The sequence below is a fragment of the Garra rufa genome, chromosome 13 (assembly GCF_049309525.1).
Source record: "Garra rufa chromosome 13, GarRuf1.0, whole genome shotgun sequence".
Taxonomy (NCBI): Eukaryota; Metazoa; Chordata; class Actinopteri; order Cypriniformes; family Cyprinidae; genus Garra; species Garra rufa.
In genome coordinates, this window is record NC_133373.1 from 33,568,770 (window position 1) to 33,590,516 (window position 21,747).

General features: G+C 31.2%; 2 protein-coding genes across 3 annotated transcripts in view; one reads left to right on the forward strand and one right to left on the reverse strand.

The window, feature by feature from the left end:
• The window catches only part of vash2 (vasohibin 2), a 35,945-nt gene extending 33,046 nt beyond the window's left edge, over window positions 1–2,899 (forward strand). Inside the window, exon 7 of the mRNA XM_073816465.1 lies at window positions 1,739–2,899. Within this exon, the coding sequence (XP_073672566.1) occupies window positions 1,739–1,808 (70 nt within the window). The 3' untranslated portion in view covers window positions 1,809–2,899. The remainder of the gene's footprint in view (window positions 1–1,738) is intronic.
• Window positions 2,900–10,554: 7,655 nt separating this feature from the next.
• On the reverse strand, window positions 10,555–20,446 carry angel2 (angel homolog 2 (Drosophila)). 2 transcript variants are annotated; one of them, XM_073816497.1, is made up of 9 exons: window positions 20,303–20,446; window positions 17,820–18,289; window positions 17,101–17,330; window positions 16,911–16,980; window positions 15,722–16,143; window positions 15,467–15,575; window positions 13,731–13,770; window positions 13,268–13,434; window positions 10,555–11,089 (listed from the first exon to the last, which is right to left on the reverse strand). In XM_073816497.1, the coding sequence occupies exons 2-9, from the start codon at window positions 18,280–18,282 to the stop codon at window positions 10,926–10,928; spliced, it is 1,665 nt and encodes a 554-aa protein (XP_073672598.1). In that variant the 5' UTR covers window positions 18,283–18,289; window positions 20,303–20,446; the 3' UTR covers window positions 10,555–10,925. The 2 variants fall into 2 exon arrangements, with proteins under 2 accessions (XP_073672598.1, XP_073672597.1); XM_073816496.1 differs by lacking the exon at window positions 20,303–20,446 and adding an exon at window positions 18,838–19,003.
• Window positions 20,447–21,747: the final 1,301 nt, after the last annotated feature.

Sequence of the window (21,747 nt, forward strand, 5' to 3'; positions counted from 1 at the left end):
GGTATAGTGTATAATGTTACAAAAGATGTTTTATTTCAGATAAATGTTGATTTTTGGATCTTCCTGTTTATCAAAGAATCCTGAAAAAAAAGTACTCAACTCAAAGAGAATTTTTTAAAAAACATTAAAAATCTTACTGTTCAAAAACTTTTGACTGGTAGTGTATTAAATTGTTTAAAGGTGATCCATTTCTATTTGAAATGAATTCAATTCTGTTCTTTTGAACTTTCTATTTGTCAAAGAATCTTGAAAAGTTTCTACAAAATATTAATTAGCTCAACTGTTTTCAACATTGATTTCATCATATTAGAATTAGAGAGAGTAATTACTGCTGAAAATGTTAACACTGTAAAAAATGACTGAATTTAACGTTAAACTGTAAAAACCTGTGAACTGGTTAACGGTAAGTTCCCTTTCTATATACGGTGAAAAACTGTGCATGTAATTTTACGGGAGTATACCATCTTTGGAAATGAAAAAGAACGTAAAATTTACAGTGAATAACCGTAAATTGACATTCCCAGAATTCCCTGTTTTTAATTTTTTTATTTTGTGTTTTTTTTGTTGAAATAACTTTTTCTTCTTAGTTTTTTCTTGGCAGTTTTGTACACTAGGGTTGTATGTTACATCTAATGTTGTTAAATTAATGTTTTTTTGCATTATTTCAGTTTTATGTGTGTTACTATGATGGTGTCTAGTGTTTGTGTGAATGACACTGTGTACCTTCTAAATAAGTTATTATTTAAAATCTCCTTGTGTTGGGCTTTGGTTCATCATGTGATCTTAATATCACCACCTGCTTTTGGCGGATATCAGTGTATTACAAAGGTACAGAACAGATTTCAGTATTTCAAAAAGTTGGTACATTACCATTATATCAGTGAAATTACGGTATTTACCTGTAAATTTAGGTGAAAACCGTGAAATATAAAACATTGCTACCGTATTTTACGGGAAAATTCTGGTAACCACAGCTGCCAGTTTTTTACCGTAAATTTTACGGCTTTTTTTTTTTTTTTTCACAGGGTAGCTTTTACAACACAGGAATAAATTACATTTTAAATATATATTAAAACATAAATAGTTTTTAGTTAAATAGTTAATTTTATAAAATCTAAATAAGCTAGATTGTATTTATTTATTGATTTTTCATTTATTATTTTTATCTACTCTCTAAAAAATGCTGAGTTAAATGCAACCCAGCACTGGGTAACTATTGCTTGAAAAAATTACTATATGGCTGTCTTAAAATAAACCCAAAATAGGTTGTAAATTGAAACTCAGACATAATTACTAAAGGCATCAGCAGTAATCAAAAGATGAACATTTATTATTAAGAAATTGAAAAAAATTGAAAAAAAAAATTTATTTAAATAATTCATAAATGTTTATTTATTGAACATATTAATAAATGTTAATTTCCAACTATTTTGGGTTCATTTTAAGCAAGAAATATAGTTATTTTTGAGAAACAGTTGAGTTAAAACTACTCAGAAAGTTGAGTTAAACATTTAACCCAGCATTTAATTTTAAAAAATATCTATCTGTTAATTTTATTTTACATATTACATATTTATTTTTATGTTTTGGCTTTTTTACTCTTTAACTGAGTTTGTTAATTCTGCTCTAATACTTTTAATCCATGAATCAAAAGGTTCAGCATATTTGTTATTATGTAACAATAATCTCTAAAAATGAAACTAACATAAATATGTTTTTTGTTTATTTTTTTTTGCAGGCCAGCAGCACTGGACAGAAAGCCAGCAGAGCTCAGCACCCTCAGTGACGGCTACCAGATCCGCATCTGAGACACTAAACCCACCAGCTTTATCCTCCACACGTCCTCCTTGGTTTTTAAACACTATTTAATGCACAGTCAACTGTACAGCATATTACACATATTTATAGTAGTACTTTCGTGTTAGAAGGAAATTGGGTTAAAAGCAATTTAAAAAAAAAATGTTTTTAACAGAATATGATATTCCTTTTCCAACCATAAGGTTTTTTTTAAAGTGGAAAGTTTAGGACTGAAGGATATCAGCTTTGGTTTAAAACGTTTTTACCCAAGTACTTGTCAAGCATTTAAAAAAAAAAAAAAGTTGTGAACTGACTGAAATATTTGAGCAATTATGGAAAATGTTGGGAAAAGGCTCTATTTTTGGACAGAATCTCCACTAGCGGTGAGAGCTTGAGTGTGAAATGAGTGTGCTTGGCGGAGAGACGTAAACCTCAGTGCCTCGTGCTGTGGTGCTGGTAGTTTTGGACGCTGACCGGCCCGGAGAAGAGAGAGAACAAGCTTTTTTTGCCAGAGGCGCAAGGACACAAGGGACCTAAGCTTCAGAGAGCTACTCATTCTAACCACAAGAACTGTATTCAAACCACTTTACTTCTTTCTTTTTTTTTTTGTCACACTCCTGTGATGTGGATGGAATGGACATGATTTATCGACAAAGGTTTGACGTTACCTTACATCGAAGGCTTTGTACTGTTTTTATTTTCTCATAAATATCATTGTTGCAGTCGTAGAGAAATAGTTTAATTTTTTTAAAGTATTTAAACATTTTTTTCTTGTTTTTACTGTTTGTTTAACCAGTACAGTATTTTGTGGTTTTGTGTACACTATCAGTCAGAAGTTTTTGAACAGTAAGATTTGTAATGTTTTTGTAAAGAAGTCTCTCCTGCATTTACTATTTAAAATAGCTGTTTTCTATTTGAATATATTTTAAAATGTAATTTATTCCTGTGATTTCAAAGCTAAATTTTCAGCATCATTTCTCCAGTCTTCAGTGTCACATGATTCTTCAGAAATCATTCTAATATTCTGATTTGCTGTTCAATCAATATTTAAAACACTTGAGTACATTTTTTTTAGGATTCTTCGATGAATAGATAGATCCAAAGATCAAGCTTTTGTAACATTATACACTATATTATTCAAAATTTTTGGAGGGGAAAGAAATTATAGAAATTAATACTTGTATTAAGCAAGGATGCTTTAAATTGATGAAACGTGACATAAAGACATTTATAATGTTACAAAGGATTCCTATTTCACATAATAAAAATGTTTTTGAGCAGAAAATCAGAATATTAGAATGATTTCTGAAGGATCATGTGACTGGAGTAATGATGCTAAAAATTCAGTTTTGAAATCAGGAAAAAATTACATTTCAAAATAAATTTAATTAGAAAACACTTATTTTAAATAGTAAAATAAATGCAGGCTTGGTGAGCAGAAGTGACTTTTTTAAAAACGTAAAAAATCTTACTGTTCAAAAACTTTTGACTGCTAGTTTTTTTTTTAATCATTTTATTTTAAACGAAATCTCTCAGAGGTGTGAAAGTGTTGATATGCTATTGACTGACCCATCCGTTGCACACATTTATTTGGGAAATATAACTGGTTTCTTTTTTGTAGCGGCAGAGTTATAAGGCTCATGAATATAAATTAATTGCGTAAGTTGGTTTTTACTGAGCACCTACAGCAGAGTTGTCCAGACTTTACTATGAAGGGCCAAACATCTAAATTTAATTGACGGCCATGGGCCAAAAATAAATGCTGTAATAAATGTTATATATACAACTATGCTATATTATGACATTTTTTTTTAACAATTCATCACAGGCCAACTCTAGCCCATGGGCCTAAGTTTGGGCAATTCTGTCCTAAAGTGACACAAAGATGGGGAAAAAATTAAAAATAAATGACTTTATTCTCTTTAGAGTCAAAATATTTGAATTCCCCTGAGAAACTGCTGCGAACAAATGCAAAATGCTTTGAAATATAATTTTTTTTTATAATATGGAGTGGGAGGAAAAGAAACTATATTTCAATTCTTCAGAGAATGCAAAAAAGCATTGAAATGACTAATTTTCTTCCCGTCTCATATCACAGTGTCCCCTTATAGGGAACACAAAATACACTAAATATCATCTGTTTATCAACAGCATATCACTTTGAATTTTCTCACCTCATGAGAACAAGCTATGCACATGGAGATGGTCTGCAAATCCGTCCTTTTTGACAGCAGACCTGTCTTTAAAATTGTAGCAGTGACATTGTTAGCAATTCTTCATGGGTTGTGTGAGCGGTTCCTCTCTGAATGACGTTTATTGGGTGCTGATGACTAAACTACCACATTCTAGCTCATTCTGCCTTGTAATTGGTACCAGCTTTCTATCAAAAGCTACCGAACCACACAAGTGCCAGATCATTGAGTATGTTCCTACTCATCCTTAGGGCTGAGGGTTTCATCCCAGTCACATGAAGATCCAATGCACCTTGTTGAATTGCTCAGACCCTTTATGGGAGAGAAGCGGTCTGAGGCTAATTTGGCATGTGAAGGACACCATTGTTACAGATTTTGATCATTTATAACTTGTTTGGTAACTAATGTGTGAAATTGTGAGTTAAAAAACAAATATTAGTTTGAAATGGGTTTCTGGTTTTAATGAAATGCAATGATCTCCCCTTAAAGGTGCTAAGATAAGACATTTTACCCATTAACATAAAACTCAACATGATTTTTATGATGAAAGAGCACATTAAACCGTTTCTGTAGCACAATTATTAGGAACTGAATCTCAATTACAAAAAATTCATAGGTGAAATGAATATTCATGAGATTATAAATGCTTTTGTGGAATTGCTGTTTCCATGTCTTAAATGCGGGCTTGTCCGAAAGTACAATCAATTTTGATGAATGGTAGCCTAAATAAACATTTTAAGGGAAATGTTTTTCTCAGTAAGAATGTTAATGATGTGACTTTCTCTGTTATGAAGACCTCAAACTCATCCTGAGTTTTCAGTTCATATTTTTCACATTATAAATGTATTGCCTAAAGGACTTTATAAAACCTAATTAACCCTCAAATGTTATACACACATTTTCCTACCTTTTACCACAGCTTGCACCATCAATCCTCCTTTCTGTCATAAATTTGTTTCTGGGTCGCCAGAACACATTACACATGAAACATTAATGTAATTTGGTTATCCCTCTGTAGCATGTTTTAATAAAAATTGTTTTTCTGTAAGTCTGTAGGATGTTTACTGTGCTTATTTATGCGGTTCTCTGAAATACTTGATTCTGATTGGTGCTTATTTATGTGGTTCTCTGAAATACTTGATTCTGATTGGTGCATATTTATGCGGTTCTCTGAAATACTTTATTCTGATTGGTGCTTATTTATGCGGTTCTCTGAAATACTTGATTCTGATTGGTGCTTATTTATGCGGTTCTCTGAAATACTTGATTCTGATTGATGCGTATTTATTCGGTTCTCTGAAATACTTGATTCTGATTGGTGCTTATTTATGCGGTTCTCTGAAATACTTGATTCTGATTGGTGCTTATTTATGCGGTTCTCTGAAATACTTGATTCTGATTGGTGCTTATTTATGCGGTTCTCTGAAATACTTGATTCTGATTGGTGCTTATTTATGCGGTTCTCTGAAATACTTGATTCTGATTGGTGCTTATTTATGCGGTTCTCTGAAATACTTGATTCTGATTGGTGCTTATTTATGCGGTTCTCTGAAATACTTGATTCTGATTGGTGCTTATTTATGCGGTTCTCTGAAATACTTGATTCTGATTGATGCGTATTTATGCGGTTCTCTGAAATACTTGATTCTGATTGGTGCTTATTTATACAGTTATCTGAAATACTTGATTCTGATTGGTGCTTATTTATACAGTTATCTGAAATACTTGATTCTGATTGGTGCTTATTTATACAGTTATCTGAAATACTTGATTCTGATTGGTGCTTATTTATGTGGCTCTCTGAAATACTTGATTCTGATTGGTGCGTATTTATACAGTTATCTGAAATACTTGATTCTGATTGGTGCTTATTTATGTGGTTATCTGAAATACTTGATTCTGATTGGTGCATATTTATGCGGTTCTCTGAAATACTTGGTTGATACTTGGTCCGATATAATGTAACCGGCGACATCTTGCATCTCATTTATCATTTGTAGTGAAAACTAGACAGTAAAGTTTGTAAACAAACTTCGAAGTTGGCTTAAGAAAGCCTTAAAAAGTTAACTTAAAAAGTTGTAAATGTTCGACGGTTTTCAGTTTAAGAGATTAGTTTGAAAGATTAAAGTCTGAATGTTTTTAAGACAATACAGTCTATTAGAAAAAGAGACAGACAGATTCCAGGGTTGCTATGCGGTTGCTAGGGTGTTACCAGCATGTTTCTAACATGACTAGCATGTTAGTAGCATGATTAACAAGTTACTAGCATGTTGTTAGCATGTTTCTAACATTATTAACATGTTTCTAGCATGATTAGTATGTTACTTGCCTGTTTCTATCATGATTAACAATTTTACAGTTTATGTTGTTGCTAGCATGATTAACATGTTATTAGCATGATTAACAAGTTACTATCATATTGCTAGCATAATTAACCAGTTAACCATAATTAACATGATTAGCAAGTTATTAGCATGATTCTATTATGATTAACATCATAATAGACCTTCCTGTTACTAGCATGTTAGCATGATTCGTCATTTTATAGCATGTTGCTAAAATGTTTTAGCATGTTAACATAATTAGCAATTTTATAGCATGTTGCTAACATGTTTCTAACATGACTGGTATGTTACTTGCCTGTTTTTATCATGATTAACAATTTTATAGTTTATGTTGCTAATATGCTGCTAGCATGATTAACATGTTATTAGCATGATTAACAAGTTACTAACATGATTAGCAAGCTACTAGCATTTTGCTAGCGTAATTAACCAGTTACTAACATGTTTCTAACATGATTAACAAGTTTCTAGCATGTTAGCCTGTTTAACAAGTTACTAGTATGTTGCTAGCATGTTTATAACATGATTATCGTTTTACTACATGATTAAGATGTTAACATGATTAGCATATTACTAACAAGTTAGCACGATTAGTTATTTATTAACATGTTACTAACCTGATTACAAGTTACTAGCATGATTATATTGACTAGCAACTTACTAGAATATTGTTAACATAATTAACCCACTACTAACACGTTGCTAACACGTTTATAACATGATTAAATTATTAGCATGATTCTATTATGATTAACATTTTACTACACATTGCTAACATGATTAACATGTTAGCACAATGAGCAGGTTACTAGCATATTGCTAGCATGTTTGTAACATGATTAACAAGTTTCTAACATGTTAGCCTGATTAACAAGTTACTAGCATGTTGCTAGCATGTTTATAGCATGATTAGCATTTTACTACATGATTAACATGTTAGCACAATGCAAGTTACTAGCATATTGCTAGCATGTTTATAGCATGATTAACATGTTAGCAAAATTAACATATTACTAGCATGTTACCATGATTAGTGATTTATTAACATGTTGCTAGCATGTTTCTAGCATGACTAACATGTTATTAACCTGATTAACAAGTTACTAACATGATTCTATTATGATTACCAAGTTACTAGCATATTGTTAACATAATTAGCACACTACTAACCTGTTGCTAACATGTTTTTAACATGATTAAGTTATTAGCTTTATTCTATTATGATTAGCGTGTTACTAGCATTTTGTTTGGATGATTAACAAGTTACTAACATGTTGCTAGCATGTTTATAGCATGATTAACATTTTACTACGTTGCTAACATGATTAACATTAGCACAATTAACAGGTTAGCATATTTTTAACATGATTAACAAGTTTCTAGCATGTTGCTAGCATGTTTATAACATGATTAGCATATTACTAACAAGTTAACATTAGTTATTTATTAACATGTCACTAACCTGATTGCCAAGTTACTAGCATGGTTATATTGACTAGCAACTTACTAGAATATTGTTAACATAATTAACCCACTACTAACATGTTGCTAACATGTTTTTAACATGATTCAATTATTAGCATGATTCTATTATGATTAGCATGTTAACATTTAACATTCATACTGACATTTATGAATAAGTTACTAGTATGTTAACATAATTAGCACACTACTAACCTGTTGCTAACATGTTTTTAACATGATTAAGTTATTAGCTTGATTCTATTATGATTAGCGTGTTACTAGCATTTTGTTTGGATGATTAACAAGTTACTAACATGTTGCTAGCATGTTTCTAGCATGATTAGATAGATAGATAGATAGATAGATAGATAGATAGATAGATAGATAGATAGGGTCATCATGTTCACATATTTATTATTATCAATTTTCCATTTAATAAATTGGTTTGTATTGCGACACTGAGCGGCTGCCTGTGCACTACCCCTACCTGGTTTTGTAAGGTTTTAAAACTCAACAAACACACTCCTCTGAGTGTTCGGCGGTGTTGGCCGCTCTCTGTCTCTCTGCAGGCCAAGGAGCTGCTCTTGCAAAAGAGAAGCTTTGAGATTAAAGCAGGTGATGTAACATCAGCGCTGCCCTAAATCTCACAGCCACACAGTTACAGAACCCAGCCTGAGTGAAGTCTTTCTACACAGAGGGAATATGCCCACATTAATCTGCTTACAAAGACAGCGCCACACACAGGAATAGAGCCACGGCGGATTTACCAAAAATCCTTCATTTTTCATCTCTGCTCTCAAGATAAAAGGACTCCTAGAACACCCACCATTGTCTCTCGCCTAGAGAGAATATCCCGGGTCGGTCAAAGAACACTCTGTTGAATTTCAACGTTTTATCATCTGGATTTTAATAATCCAGAGAAAGTGCTGAATTCTTTGTAAATCCTTCGAAAACGACCTCAGAAAGTAACTGCTGCTGTCAGCAAGTTTTCCCTTCACTTTCAGAATATATTTTCGAGCTGTGCTGTATGTCATTTGCACAGTCATATCAGAATTAGCTGTGGGAACTGGCTAGAAACCTAAAATAAAATAAAAAATCTGAAACTTTTTTATTATCTAGTTGCCAACATTTTTCATTTTCATTTAACTAAAACTGAAAAAAAAAAAAAACATTAATAAAAATAAAAAAAGTAAGAATAAATAAATAAAAATGACCAAAAAATGTAAAAACCTTAACAATGGAATAAAAAATAATAAAAAAAAAAAAACACTAGTATCTGATACTAAAATAAAATGAAAATAAAACTAAATGAATGTAACTAAAATAAAATAATTTACCTAGTTGCCAACTTTTAAAATTTTTTTAAAACAACTAAAACTGAGATAAAAATTACTAAAAAATGTAAAGACATTATTTGAAAAAAAAGAAAAAAAAGACTAAAACATAAAAAAATGAAAATATTAAAAAAACTATAAAAGTATTTGATACTAAGAGAAAATACTTTTTTAAACATGTTTTTTATTATCTAGTTGTCAATATTCTTATTCAACCAAAACAACTAAAACTGAAAAAAAGTAAAAAAAAAGTTAAAATTAAAATTAAAACGGAAATAAAAAAATATTTAAAATATATAAAACTCTAATAGTATCTAATAATAAAATTAAAACTTATTTTTATCATCTATATGCCAACATTTTTCATTTTCATTCAACTAAAACTAAAATTTAAGAACAATTTAGACGTATTTGAAAAAAAAAATTAATAAAACCTTAAAATAAAAATGAAAACGGAAAAAAAAATTCAGATACAAACAATATAAATAGTAATATAAAATAAAAGTGACTTCCGTAAGTATCTGATACTAAAATAAAATACAAAAATCTTAAACTTATTTTTATTATCTAGTTGTCAACATTTCTCATTTTCATTCATCTAAAACAACTAAAACTGAAATAAAAATTAACAGTTTTTAAAAGATGTATATTTGAAAAAAAATAAAAAATTACAAAAAATTACTAAAACCTTAAAAAACATGAAAACGAAAAAAAGTCAAATAAAATAAAATAAAAATCGTCCTTATTTTTATTATCTAGTTTCTAACTCTTTTTCATTCAACTAAATCTAAAATAAAGACATATATTTGAAAAAAAGACAAAATAATTATTAAAACCTTAAAATAAGAATGAAAACGGAAATAAAAATCATTTTAAAAATAAAAAACTATAAAAGTATCTAATACTAAAATAAAATAAAATCTTAAACTTATTTGTATTATCTACTGGCCAACATTTCTCATTTTCATTTAACTAAAACTTATATAAAATGAATAAATAAATGTAAAAACATTTCAAAAGAAAAAGACAAAAAATGACTAAAACCTTAAAATAAAAGTGAAAACAGAAATACATTTTTTTAATAGTATCTGATTCTAAAATAATATAAAAGAATCGTATATTTTTTATTCAGTTGCTGACATTTCTCATTTTTATTCAACTAAAACTGAAATAAAAATTAATAACAATTATTAAAAACCTATTTGAAAAGAAAAAGACTAAAAAAATTACTAAAACCTTAAAATAAAATGAAAATTAAAAAAAAAATTATATATAAAAAAACTATAATAATATCTAATAAATATTAAAATAAATACTAAAATAAAACATGGATTCCAGAATTCCTCTGTACTTCTTGCTTTAATGACCCTACTGTACTTTTTTGCTAGATAAATTGCAACGGCATAAAATACTACACAAAAATCAGCTTGAAGATAAAATATTTATTTTTTTACCTTTTTATAATCTTTAAAATGAAGTCTGAAATAGTTACCTTTTAAAACCTTGAACATAAAAAATATCAACATCCTCATGAAATGACTCGCTCAGTGTCAAAGTTCATATAACATCCCTAATGTATTGTACAGTGTGCATGTCACAATCCCATAATGCACTGTGTAAATCAGTTACCCATACTTAGACAAGTTCCACTTCTGTTTCAAATTAGTAATAGACAGTCTCGAGAATCTGTGAGTCATTTTTTGCTGGTGTGAAACATACATAACTGTTTTTTTGTTTGTTTTTTTAACAAACATATTAAAGGCTGTATGATACTTGTAAACACTTTTGTTCTGTCAGCTATCAGCTCGAGGGTGCAGACGGAAGCGTGTCAAAAGTGGCAAGTGGTCGGAGGAGTTGTACTTGTTGGGAAGACTGTTCACCTTTTGAAGTTCATCTTCCCCCACCAGGGCTAACCTTCCCAGCAGCTGCAGACCCTTCTCTGGTGGCACACTGCATTCTGGGTAAACGAGGGGGGAAAAAACAGTGCCATGGTAACCAGCAGCAGCAGAAATGATGCTGTTGAATGTACTGCACTGCAGCAAACTGCAGCTTCACAGGTCACATGATTACAGGAGCAGTGATGTAACATGTACATTGATAGTCCATTGGCATCAGCTTCTGCTTTTAAAGGAATAGTTCACCCAAAATAAAAATTAGGTGGAAGTAGCATTCTAAGATGTAGATGAATTTATGGTTTTATTGGAAGAGATTTGGAGAAATTTACAATCATGTCACTTGCTCACCAACAGATCCTCTGTAGTGAATGGGTGCCGTCAGAATGAGTCCAAACAGCTGATGAAAACATCACAGTAATCCACAAATAATCAACACGACTCCAGTCCATCCATTTAACACTTATAATAAACAATTCCATCATTAAGGTGTTTTTGATTTCAAAATGATATCCATAATATTGCTTTCTCTAGTGAAAAATCAGGAGAGAAATATGCACACACTGTTTCCAAGCAAAATCCAAAACAATACAGTTCTAAACAAATACACTACCAGTCAAACATTTTTTTGAAAATATATATATATTTTTTTTAAAGAAGTCTCTTTTGCTAGCCAAGCCTGCATTTGTTTGATCCAAAGCACAGCAAAAACAGTAAAAGTTTGAAATATTTTTACTATTTAAAAGAACTGCTTTCTATTTGAATATATTTTAAAATGTAATTTATTCCTGTGATTTCAAAGCTGAATTTTTAGCATCATTACTCCAGTCACATGATCCTCCAGAAATCATTCTAATATTCTGATTTGCTGCTAAAAAAAAACTGTTATTATGATGTTAAAAACAGACGAGTAGAATTTTTTTTAGGTTTCTTTGATTAATAGAAAGTTCAGAAGAACAGCATTTAAAATAAATAAATAAATAAATAAATAAATAAATAAATAAATAAATAAATAAAAATGATATGAAATAAAAAAATAATGTAAAATATTAAAACTATAATAGTACTGAACTTTTTAAATAAAGAGCAACACCATAAAATACTACACAAAAATCAGCTTGAAGATAAAATCTTTCTTTTTTTTTTTTACCTTTTTTTGTAACCTTTTGTAAAAAAAAAAGAAAAAAAAAAAGTCTGAAATAGTTACCTTGTAAAACCTTGAAAATAAAATTAAATGACTCGCTTAGTGTAAAAACTGAATGATTTCATTACTCCAGTCAATTGATCCTTCAAAATTAATTCTAATATTCTGATTTGCTGCTTAAAAACATTTTTTATTATTATTATTATTATTATCATTATTATTATTATTATGTTAAAAACAGCTGATTAGAATTGTTTTAGGTTTCTTTGATGAATAGAAAATTTATCTGAAATAGAAATATTTTGTAAAAATATGTCTTTATCTTCTCCCTTGATCAATTTAAATCATCCTTGCAAAAATAAAAGTATTAATTTCTATCTCTATTTATTTGTTTCCCAAATAAAATGATACCGACTTCAAGCTTTTGAATGGTATAGTGTATAATGTTACAAAAGCTTTTAATTTCAGATAAATGCTGATATTTGGATTTCTCTATTTATCAAAAAATCCTGAAAAAAAAAAAAATGTACCCAACTGTTTTAAATGTTAATAAATAATCATAATAAAAATGTTTGACACTGAAGACTGGAGTAATGATGCAAAAAATTTAGCTTTGATCACAGGAATAAATTAAATTTTACATTTTTTTTAAAATAGTAAAACATTTTGACAATATTAATGATTTTGCGGTATTTTGGATCAAATAAATGCCGGTAAGCAGAAGAGGCTTTATTAAAAAAACATTAAAAAACTTTCCCGTTCAAAAACTTTTGACTGATAGTGTATATATTGGTTGATTTTGATGTGAAAGGACAACAGGGAATGGACTTTTTTACTGAAGAAAGTGTTATTTTAAACATTTTGAAGACAAGCGGCAGTTAAAAGTTAAAATGATTATAGATTATGCTTTTTTCCTTTTAAAACTCAGCTTTTCACTTCACAAGATTTTGTTGAACTGGAGTCTGGATTACTTGTGAATCATTGTATAGTTTTCATACGGTTTAGACTTTCATTCTGATGGCACCCATTCTCTGCAGAGGATCCATTGGTGAAATATTTCCAAGGAATTTAAAAGATAATAGTAATGTAATGGTCAAACCTGCTTGAGCAGTCACATCCCCCAGAGCTGCAGAATAGAAGATGTAATCGACTGTTATGGCTGTCCGTGAGTGGCATGTGGTGATCTCTGGTTGACTGCTCTCTTTCAGGTAGTGGGAGTATGCTGATGTCAGCTTCAAACAGTGCTCAATGCTGGGCTTGGTAAAACTACAAACAGATGACATGAGAGAAGAATAATTACTGTTGGAATTTAAAAAAAAAGACCCTTCACAGGACTTAAATAGGGCACTTCACTTTGAGCTGTCCAATCTCTTCACCTTAAATTTGCTGAACAGCACTGACTGTCAAGTCAGCTTGGCTTTAAACTGTCAATGGCTGAGGAACACAAAAGGTCTACTTAATCTAGAGGTAAGGAGTTGGAATATTGTAATACTTTCATCAATGGGACTGGCATGACTGACACAAAAAAGCAAGGCACTGTAGAGATATGGATTTTTATTTACCCATCGAGTTCTGCCTGCTCCACATCCTTCAAATCAGAATCTGTGAAAAGAATTGAAACTAAATTTTAGAATGCAATCTTTAAAGTCATTCCAGAATGCCATTACAGCTGGGACTGCCTCTGTTTAAATCAATACTACTGTATAATACATTAAAAGACTACATTTCAGAACTGCTTTTAAAGTGCATAACCGGAGCTCAAAAAAGTATTTGGACACTTAAGCCACAAAATATACACTAACAAAAGTTCTGGATTAGTAAAATACTTAATGAATTCTCTTATGATCATCAAGGCTGATCAAAAATACAGAAACAACAGTAATATTGTGAAATATTATTACAGTTTAAAATAATGGTTTTCTATTTTAATATATTTTCAAATAGAATTTCTTCCTGTTATGCAAAGCTGAATTATCATCAGCTATTACTCCAGTCTTCATAGTCACACGATTCTTCAGAAATCTAATATGGTGATTTATTACTTTTATTATCAATGTTGGAAAACATTGTTTTTAAAAAAATATATTTTTTCAGGATTATTTGATGAATGTAAAGTTAAAAAGAACAGCATTTATTCAAAATAGAAATCTTTTCAAACAATGTAAGTCTTTGCTATCACTTTGTATCAATAAAACACATCCTTTCTGAATAAAAGTATTAATTTCTTTAAAAAAAAAAAGAATAAAAATGTACTGACTACAAACTTTTAAATATATATACTTATATATATATATATATATATATATATATATATCACAGGTTCCAACAAAATTTTAAGCAGCAGAACTGTTTATATTCAGCATATTTAGAAGGACCATGTGACACTGAAGTAATGATGCTGAAAATTCAGCTTTGCATCTCAGGTATAAATTACATTTTAAAGTATATTCACATTGAAAACAGTTATTTTACATTGAAATAGTATTTTGGAATATTACTGTTTTTGAATAAATAAATGCAGCCTTAAAAAGCATAAGAAACTAATAATAAAAAAAAAACATTACAAATCTTACTGATCCCAAACTTCTGAACGGCAGTGTATGCATAACATTGCATTAAATAACACAATATCAAAGCAAATGGTATTTGTTTAACGCTTAAATGATGAAACAATGAATATATTGAAGTATCTGGACACTTAGTGTGTAAACTTATATATTAAATAAGTAAATAATTAAATATATTTTTAGATGTTGCGTGGTTTGATATTTTAAATCTAATCCAATTCTTATAATGGTTAATGTACACTACCACTTAGAGTTTGGGCCACAAAATCCCCCCCAGAAAGAATGCAATAAATTGATTCAAAGTCACAATAAGACATTTATAATTGTACATAATTTTCTATTTTAAATATATGCTTTTCATTTGAATCAAAATATTGAGCAGCACAACTGTTTTCAACATTGACAGTAATAAGAAATGTTTCTTGAGCACCAAATCACTATATGAGAATAATTTTGGAAGAATCATGTGACACTCAAGAGTAAAGTAATGATGCTGAAAATTCAGCTTTGCCATCACAAGAATAAATTACATTTTAAAATATCTTAAAACAGAAATCAGTTATTTTCAATCGAAATAATATCTCACAGTACTAATGTTGTATTTCATTACTATTAATAGGGTAATGATGCTGAAAATTCAGTTTTGGCATCACAAGTTTCTAAATGTTCTTGGCAATTATTATCCAATTAGTGTCCGTTTACATTATATTTAATAAGGGCTGAAATGTGACCTGTTGTTTGGCTTTCATACTGGCACTGCTGTGAGATACCCAGACTTCTGGGCCAAATTGGCACATTTAGAATGCGCTGCCCTCTCGGGTTCTCCTCCTGTCCTGACACCTGCAAAATTAGTGGGATGGAGTAAATAATTAAATATTTTTTTTTAGATGTTGCCTGGTTACCAATTACCAAGTCATACAATTTAAAAGCCGCCAAATCTGTGTCAGAAACAAAACAGAGTGAGGAAATGTTGCAAGATTCTCTACCTTTCCAATAGGTAAGCCATCATATTCCAGTCTGCTGTCCCTAATAAAGCGATACAGGGGAGACCAGGGAACAGAGTTAAAATCCCCACAGAGCAGCACAGGACAAACGCTGCTGTCAGGTAACTGGGCCACCTGGCTTATCTCTGCCAGCAGCATAGCCAGCTGGGCCAGTTTAATGTCCCCACGTCTAGGGTTGTACAGTAAATGTGTGTTGGCCACACAGATGTTGGTAAGGGAGCTATGGGGGTCAATGGGCTGAAGCAGCACAATCAGGCCCACGTTATCACGGTCCAGTAGAGGGACGCCACGCCGGAAATACTCCACAGGCTGACAGGAGACCAAAGAGAAGCGCTCGCGTTTGAAGACCACAGCACATCCGTCAGGCTTCAGCCCTGTTCGCCGTTTGTATTCACAATGGTAGCCTGTTTTAGGGGCAAAAGATTGCAGGATTATTTTTAATATTTATTTCCATGTATGTGAGCCTGGACCACAAAAACAGTCGTAAGCAGTGCAGGTATATTTGTAGCAATAGCTTACAATACATCAAAATTATATTTTTCTTTAATGTCAAAAATCATTAGGATATTAAGATTATGTTCGATGAAGATATTTTGTAAATTTCCTACTGTAAATATATCAAAACTTTATTTTTGATTAGTAATATGCATTGCTAAGAACTTCATTTGGATCATTTTAAAGGCGATTTTCTCAATATTTAGATCTTTTTGCACTCTCAGATTTCAGATTTTCAAATAGTTCTCAGCCAAATTTATTCAGCTTTTAGATGATGTATAAATCTCAATTTCATAAAAAAAATGGACCCTTATGACTGGGTTTGGTCACATATAATATTATATTTTATATACTTATTTTTATATATATTATATTTTCATACAGTATGTTTCAAAAGTCAACTTGTGAAATGCTTTTATACTGCATTTCAGTTTGCAATCTAATTAACTTTTTCCCACTACAATAACTTCATAACATTTATTTTTTAAATTAATCATGAAAATTCTAAATCATAAAATAAATGATTAAATTAAATAAAGCTTTTTCAAATGGTTTTACTGTATTTTTGACCTAATGAAAATCATACTTTTGTACAGTAATCTATAGTTAAAGAAAATGTTTTGAATAATACATAAACTAAGAATACCTAAAGACATCAAGGAAGTAAATCAAGTACCTAAAGATTCTAGCGAGGGTTTGATTTGATTCTTATAGTGGTCCTCTTGCACCTCCTGCAGGCACATTATCTATAAAAAAAAGTTATTGCAAATATTTAAGGAAATCATTCACTTTTGTCTGCTGAACAGATAAATAATATAAACAGAGCATTGTTCTCAGATTCATTCACAGAAGGTCCATTGACTTACATCAGCACTGTGCTGTTCCAGCTCTTTGATGATGTTTGGATACCTATGGCACCAGTCCAGAACTGGAGGATGACAGTGTCTGTAAAGGTACGTGTTATCACATAGCAGATCTTGTGAGAGAATATTGTAGGACATCACAGAGAAATCAAACGGCCATTTTTGTTCCCCGCCTTTCACAGACGACGCAGCATTACAGAGGTGAGAAAGATCCTCCCAGTGTCTCTTCAACTCTGTGAAGGCAAAACTACATGAGTAACAATTCCAGTACATTAATATATGACCCCAGACCACAAAACCAGTCATAAGGGTCTTTTTTTTATATTGAGATTGAAACATCATCTGAAAGCTGAATAAATAAGCTTCCCATTGATGCATGGTTTGTCCGGAGGATAGGAAAATATTTGGCCGAGATACAACTATTTGAAAATCTGGAATCTGAGGCTGCAAAAAAAATCTAAATATTGAGAAAATTGACTTTAAAGTTGTCCAAATTAAGTTCTTAGCAATGCATATTACCAATCAAAAATTATTTGATATATTTATGGTAAGAAATTGACAAAATATCTTCATGGAACGTGATCGTTAACGATTTTTGGCATAAAAGAAATATCGATAAGTTTAACCCATATAATGTATTTCTGGCTAGTGCTACAAATATAACCATGCTACTTTTGACTGGTTTTGTGATCCAGGGTCACATATAAATTAAAATAATTCACCTGGTGTGGCTGGAGATGGAAGTTTTCCAGGAGGAATGGGCATGCCAGTTACTTTGCTTAGCCATTTAGAACTTCCTTTAGTACTCCTACTGCCTTTCGGAGGCAAGTGCTCAGGTGAGAGCTGAGTTTTTTCCCCTGCCGGCCTCCCGTCTGCACTCTTCCTTCTTTTCTGTGGTGGCTCGCTATTAGATCGGTCCATCAGACCTGCAGAACTCTGAAGACCTTGCCTGGGTTGATTGTGTGGTAGTATTCCAGTTTGCCTCCAGGAGCTCCACCTGTATGGATCTGGAGGTCTCGGGGGCCGATTGGCGGGATGTCTGACAGTGCTGAAGGAGGACGAGGGATGCCGCAGGTGGAATGGATGTGTCCACCATAAATGACCAGGTTGATACCAGTGTCTCCAGTGGTTGTAAACGGTCTGAGCTGGCGGAAAGCCCACTGTGCTCAGGTAACGGCCAAACATGGGATGACTGCAAGAGGAAAGATAAATCTCAATTATTTAATCTACTGAAATATTAATCATGGTTTTACTATAGAAACACTAACTGTAGGTAATTGTAGAATCAATGGAGAATCTATTAAAACTTCTGAATATGCACCAACCAATGGTTAGGGTCAAATACTATTATTTAAATAAAATAAAAATAATATAGATAATGTAGCAGGAAACAAAGTAAAGCAATATATCGTGGAATTAAATACATCATGAAATGTTACAATCAATAAATATGAGCATAATGAAAGTTAGTATATAAACAAACAAACAAATAGCGTGTGAAATGTTTATATATATATATATATATATATATATATATATATATATATATATATATATAAAATGAAGTGGCATGAAATACCACATGACATTTCATTGTACTTCATTTATCGTAATAGCCCATGACATATTTAAAAATTAAAAGCCTGTAATATTCTAACATGTTATGACAGCTAATAGTTTTACGCAGTTTAGCCTTGAATACAGCCAGCAGCACAAGCAAATCTCACACTATCAACTTACTTTGGAGAAACTCCTGGTCTGACATAGTTAACATTCGTGTGTCGAGACATGTAGCGTCCTCTTTATCATAAAACGACACTTTCAGGAACCATCTTTGCTGAGTGAAGCTCAAAAACTATTGTGAAAACAAGTCTACTGTTAGCTGTTATTGTTACATGCTAGCAAAATAGTCGCAGATGTGATGGCGTTTGAATATGACGTCACTACACATGTCCGATTCTGATTCGTGAACGAATCGTTCTTTTGAGTCGGATCTTTTCTATGAATCACTGAACCGACGAAATGAGTCGACGCCAGTTTGGAGTTGCATGAGGATTTAAGTAAATGCGCGAAGTAAGTAAGTTTATAACGAATAGATGAACTTAAACACAGATTGAAGTGGTTTTAATCAGTATGTGTTCTTTGCTATTTGAATCACTGGCGTCGGGGTACACGTTTTCAAGTTCAGTTTATTCATACCAGTCGTAAGTTTTAATAAGATTTTTATTTATTTATTTCTTTAAAGTATAAGTAGGCTATCTTCTGCTCACCCAGCCTGCATTTATTTGATCCAAAGTACATCTAAAATAATAAAACAATATTTTTACTATTTAAAACAACTGTTTTCTATTTGAATATATTTTAAAATTGTAATTTACCTCTTAATTTTAGCATATTTACTCCAGTCACGTGATCTTACAGAAGTCATTGTAATATTCTGATTTGCTGCTCAAAAAATTATTGTTAGTAGTATTGTTTTAAAAACAGCCGAGAAGATTTTGTTTCAGGTTTCCTTGATAAATAGAAAATTCAGAAAAACAGCATTTATCTGAAATAGAATTATTTTGTAACATTATTAACGTCTTTATCATCACTTTTGATCAATTTAAAGCATCCTTGCTAAATAAAAGTATTGATTTCTATAATCCGCATATTAGAATGATTTCTGAAGAAGCATGTGACACTGAAGACTGGATTAATGATGCTGAAAAGATAACAAATTTAATTTTTAAATACATTCAAAAAGAACCAGTTATTTTAAATAGTAAAAATATGAAACTGAAATCAAATCAAAACTGAATCATGGCTGCAATAAACCGAACTAAATCAACAGTAATAAACACAAAATTACGTAAAAGAAGCACGGAAATGGTTTTGATCCAGTTCATTGAAATGAATCGAAAGAATCGGTTCGCAGAAAAGTGTCCGACTCGTAGTCGTGACGGAAAGCATGATGTAACAAAATACTACAACAGTCCTGCACAAGCAAATTTGTTATTCTCTCTAAATGTGTTGAGCATATTGTTAATAACGCTGAGCAAGTAGATGCCGTTTTATAAAGTCTTGATTGATTGATAGAGTATTTATTAGGATGAATGCTTATAGAACACGTATAAGCAATCGGCCGTGTTAGCATTTGAAACCGCGTTTCAATTACTGGTGCGTTTTACAGATAAAACTATGAAGCACTTTGATTATGTCTTACCTGAGAATCCGCGATAATTACACCGCGGAACTTTAGATCCAGATATTAAGTGGTTGTTGTCGGTGTGCCATTGAAACGCTCAGATCGTCAGCTCATGTCTTCTGTGTCTGTGAAAGGACTGTGGATGGCTAGAATTTTGGACAAAGCGGTAGCCTGCAGATGCAGTGGATTAGTCACGGACATTTAGCCTTTTTCAAAAAATAAAAATAAAAATATGCAATTAATTTGTGATTCACACAATGTATGTCAAAATAAAAATTATTTAATGATATCAATACAAAAATATAACTGCGGGACAAAATTCAATTTGGTTATGTATTGTGTGGACATTTTGTAACCACTAGAGGTCACTCTTGCATTGTGGGTTTACAATAAACAACTTTTGCACAAGTGAAATTTTGAATCTTAAATTCATTCTCAGAATCCTGGGTTATCTTGATTGTGTCACACTGTTCACGTTTTGTAGGATCAGTAATTGACCACGAGTAGTCAAGTTTCAAGTTTCAACAGTGCACTTTTGTAAACTCTGGGTCTGGGATTACTTATTTGTGACCCTGGACCACAAAACTAGTCATAAAGGTCAGTTTTTTTAAATGTCATCATTTGAAAGTTGAATAACCACAAAACCAGTCTTAAGTAGCACAGGTATTTTTATAGCAGTAGACAAAAATACATTGTATTGGACAAAATGATCGATTTTTCTTTATATTAAGTAAAGATCATGTTCCAGGAAGATATTTTGAAAATTTCCTACCGTAAATATATCAAATATATGTAAATATAAATATATATAATTTACAAAATATCTTCATGGAACATGATCTTTACTTAATATAAAGAAAAATCGATCATTTTGACCAGTACAATGTACTTTGTCTATTGCTATAAAAATACCTGTGCTACTTAAGACTGGTTTTGTGGTCCAGAGTCACATTTGCATAGCCTATTTATGCTGTCAACAGCCTTGATTGGGCTTTATTTAATAATTGAAATAATCTGTGGAAATTTGCTCTCCAGAAGTCTCCTGCAAAATACAGCGAAAATACTCATGTTTTCATTACTCCAATAATTAATGAATTAAGACTAAGTGCTAGGAAGTTTTTGCAGTTGCACAGAGGTCATTCATATTTAATGAAGTAAGTAATTATGCAGTTTATGATTGGTTGTTTGAATCTAAACGACTCACTTTCCCCCTTTTCTTTTTTCCGTAAGTATTTGTAATTTTTTAAGGGTCTAGCTTCCGGTCTCATCTACGTCCAGCTATTTTTAATAAAATAGCTTGTTTTGCTTCTCGATATTGCAAATTGGTGTGTCTTACCATGTTATTTTAACGTATTATCTTATTTTTGAGCACACTGGTTTTATCGTTTATTGCACATTGTTATTCTTTTCGAACCGGAACTGGAAGTCTCACCCAAAGGCTTACTTTCGCATTAAAGTAAAAG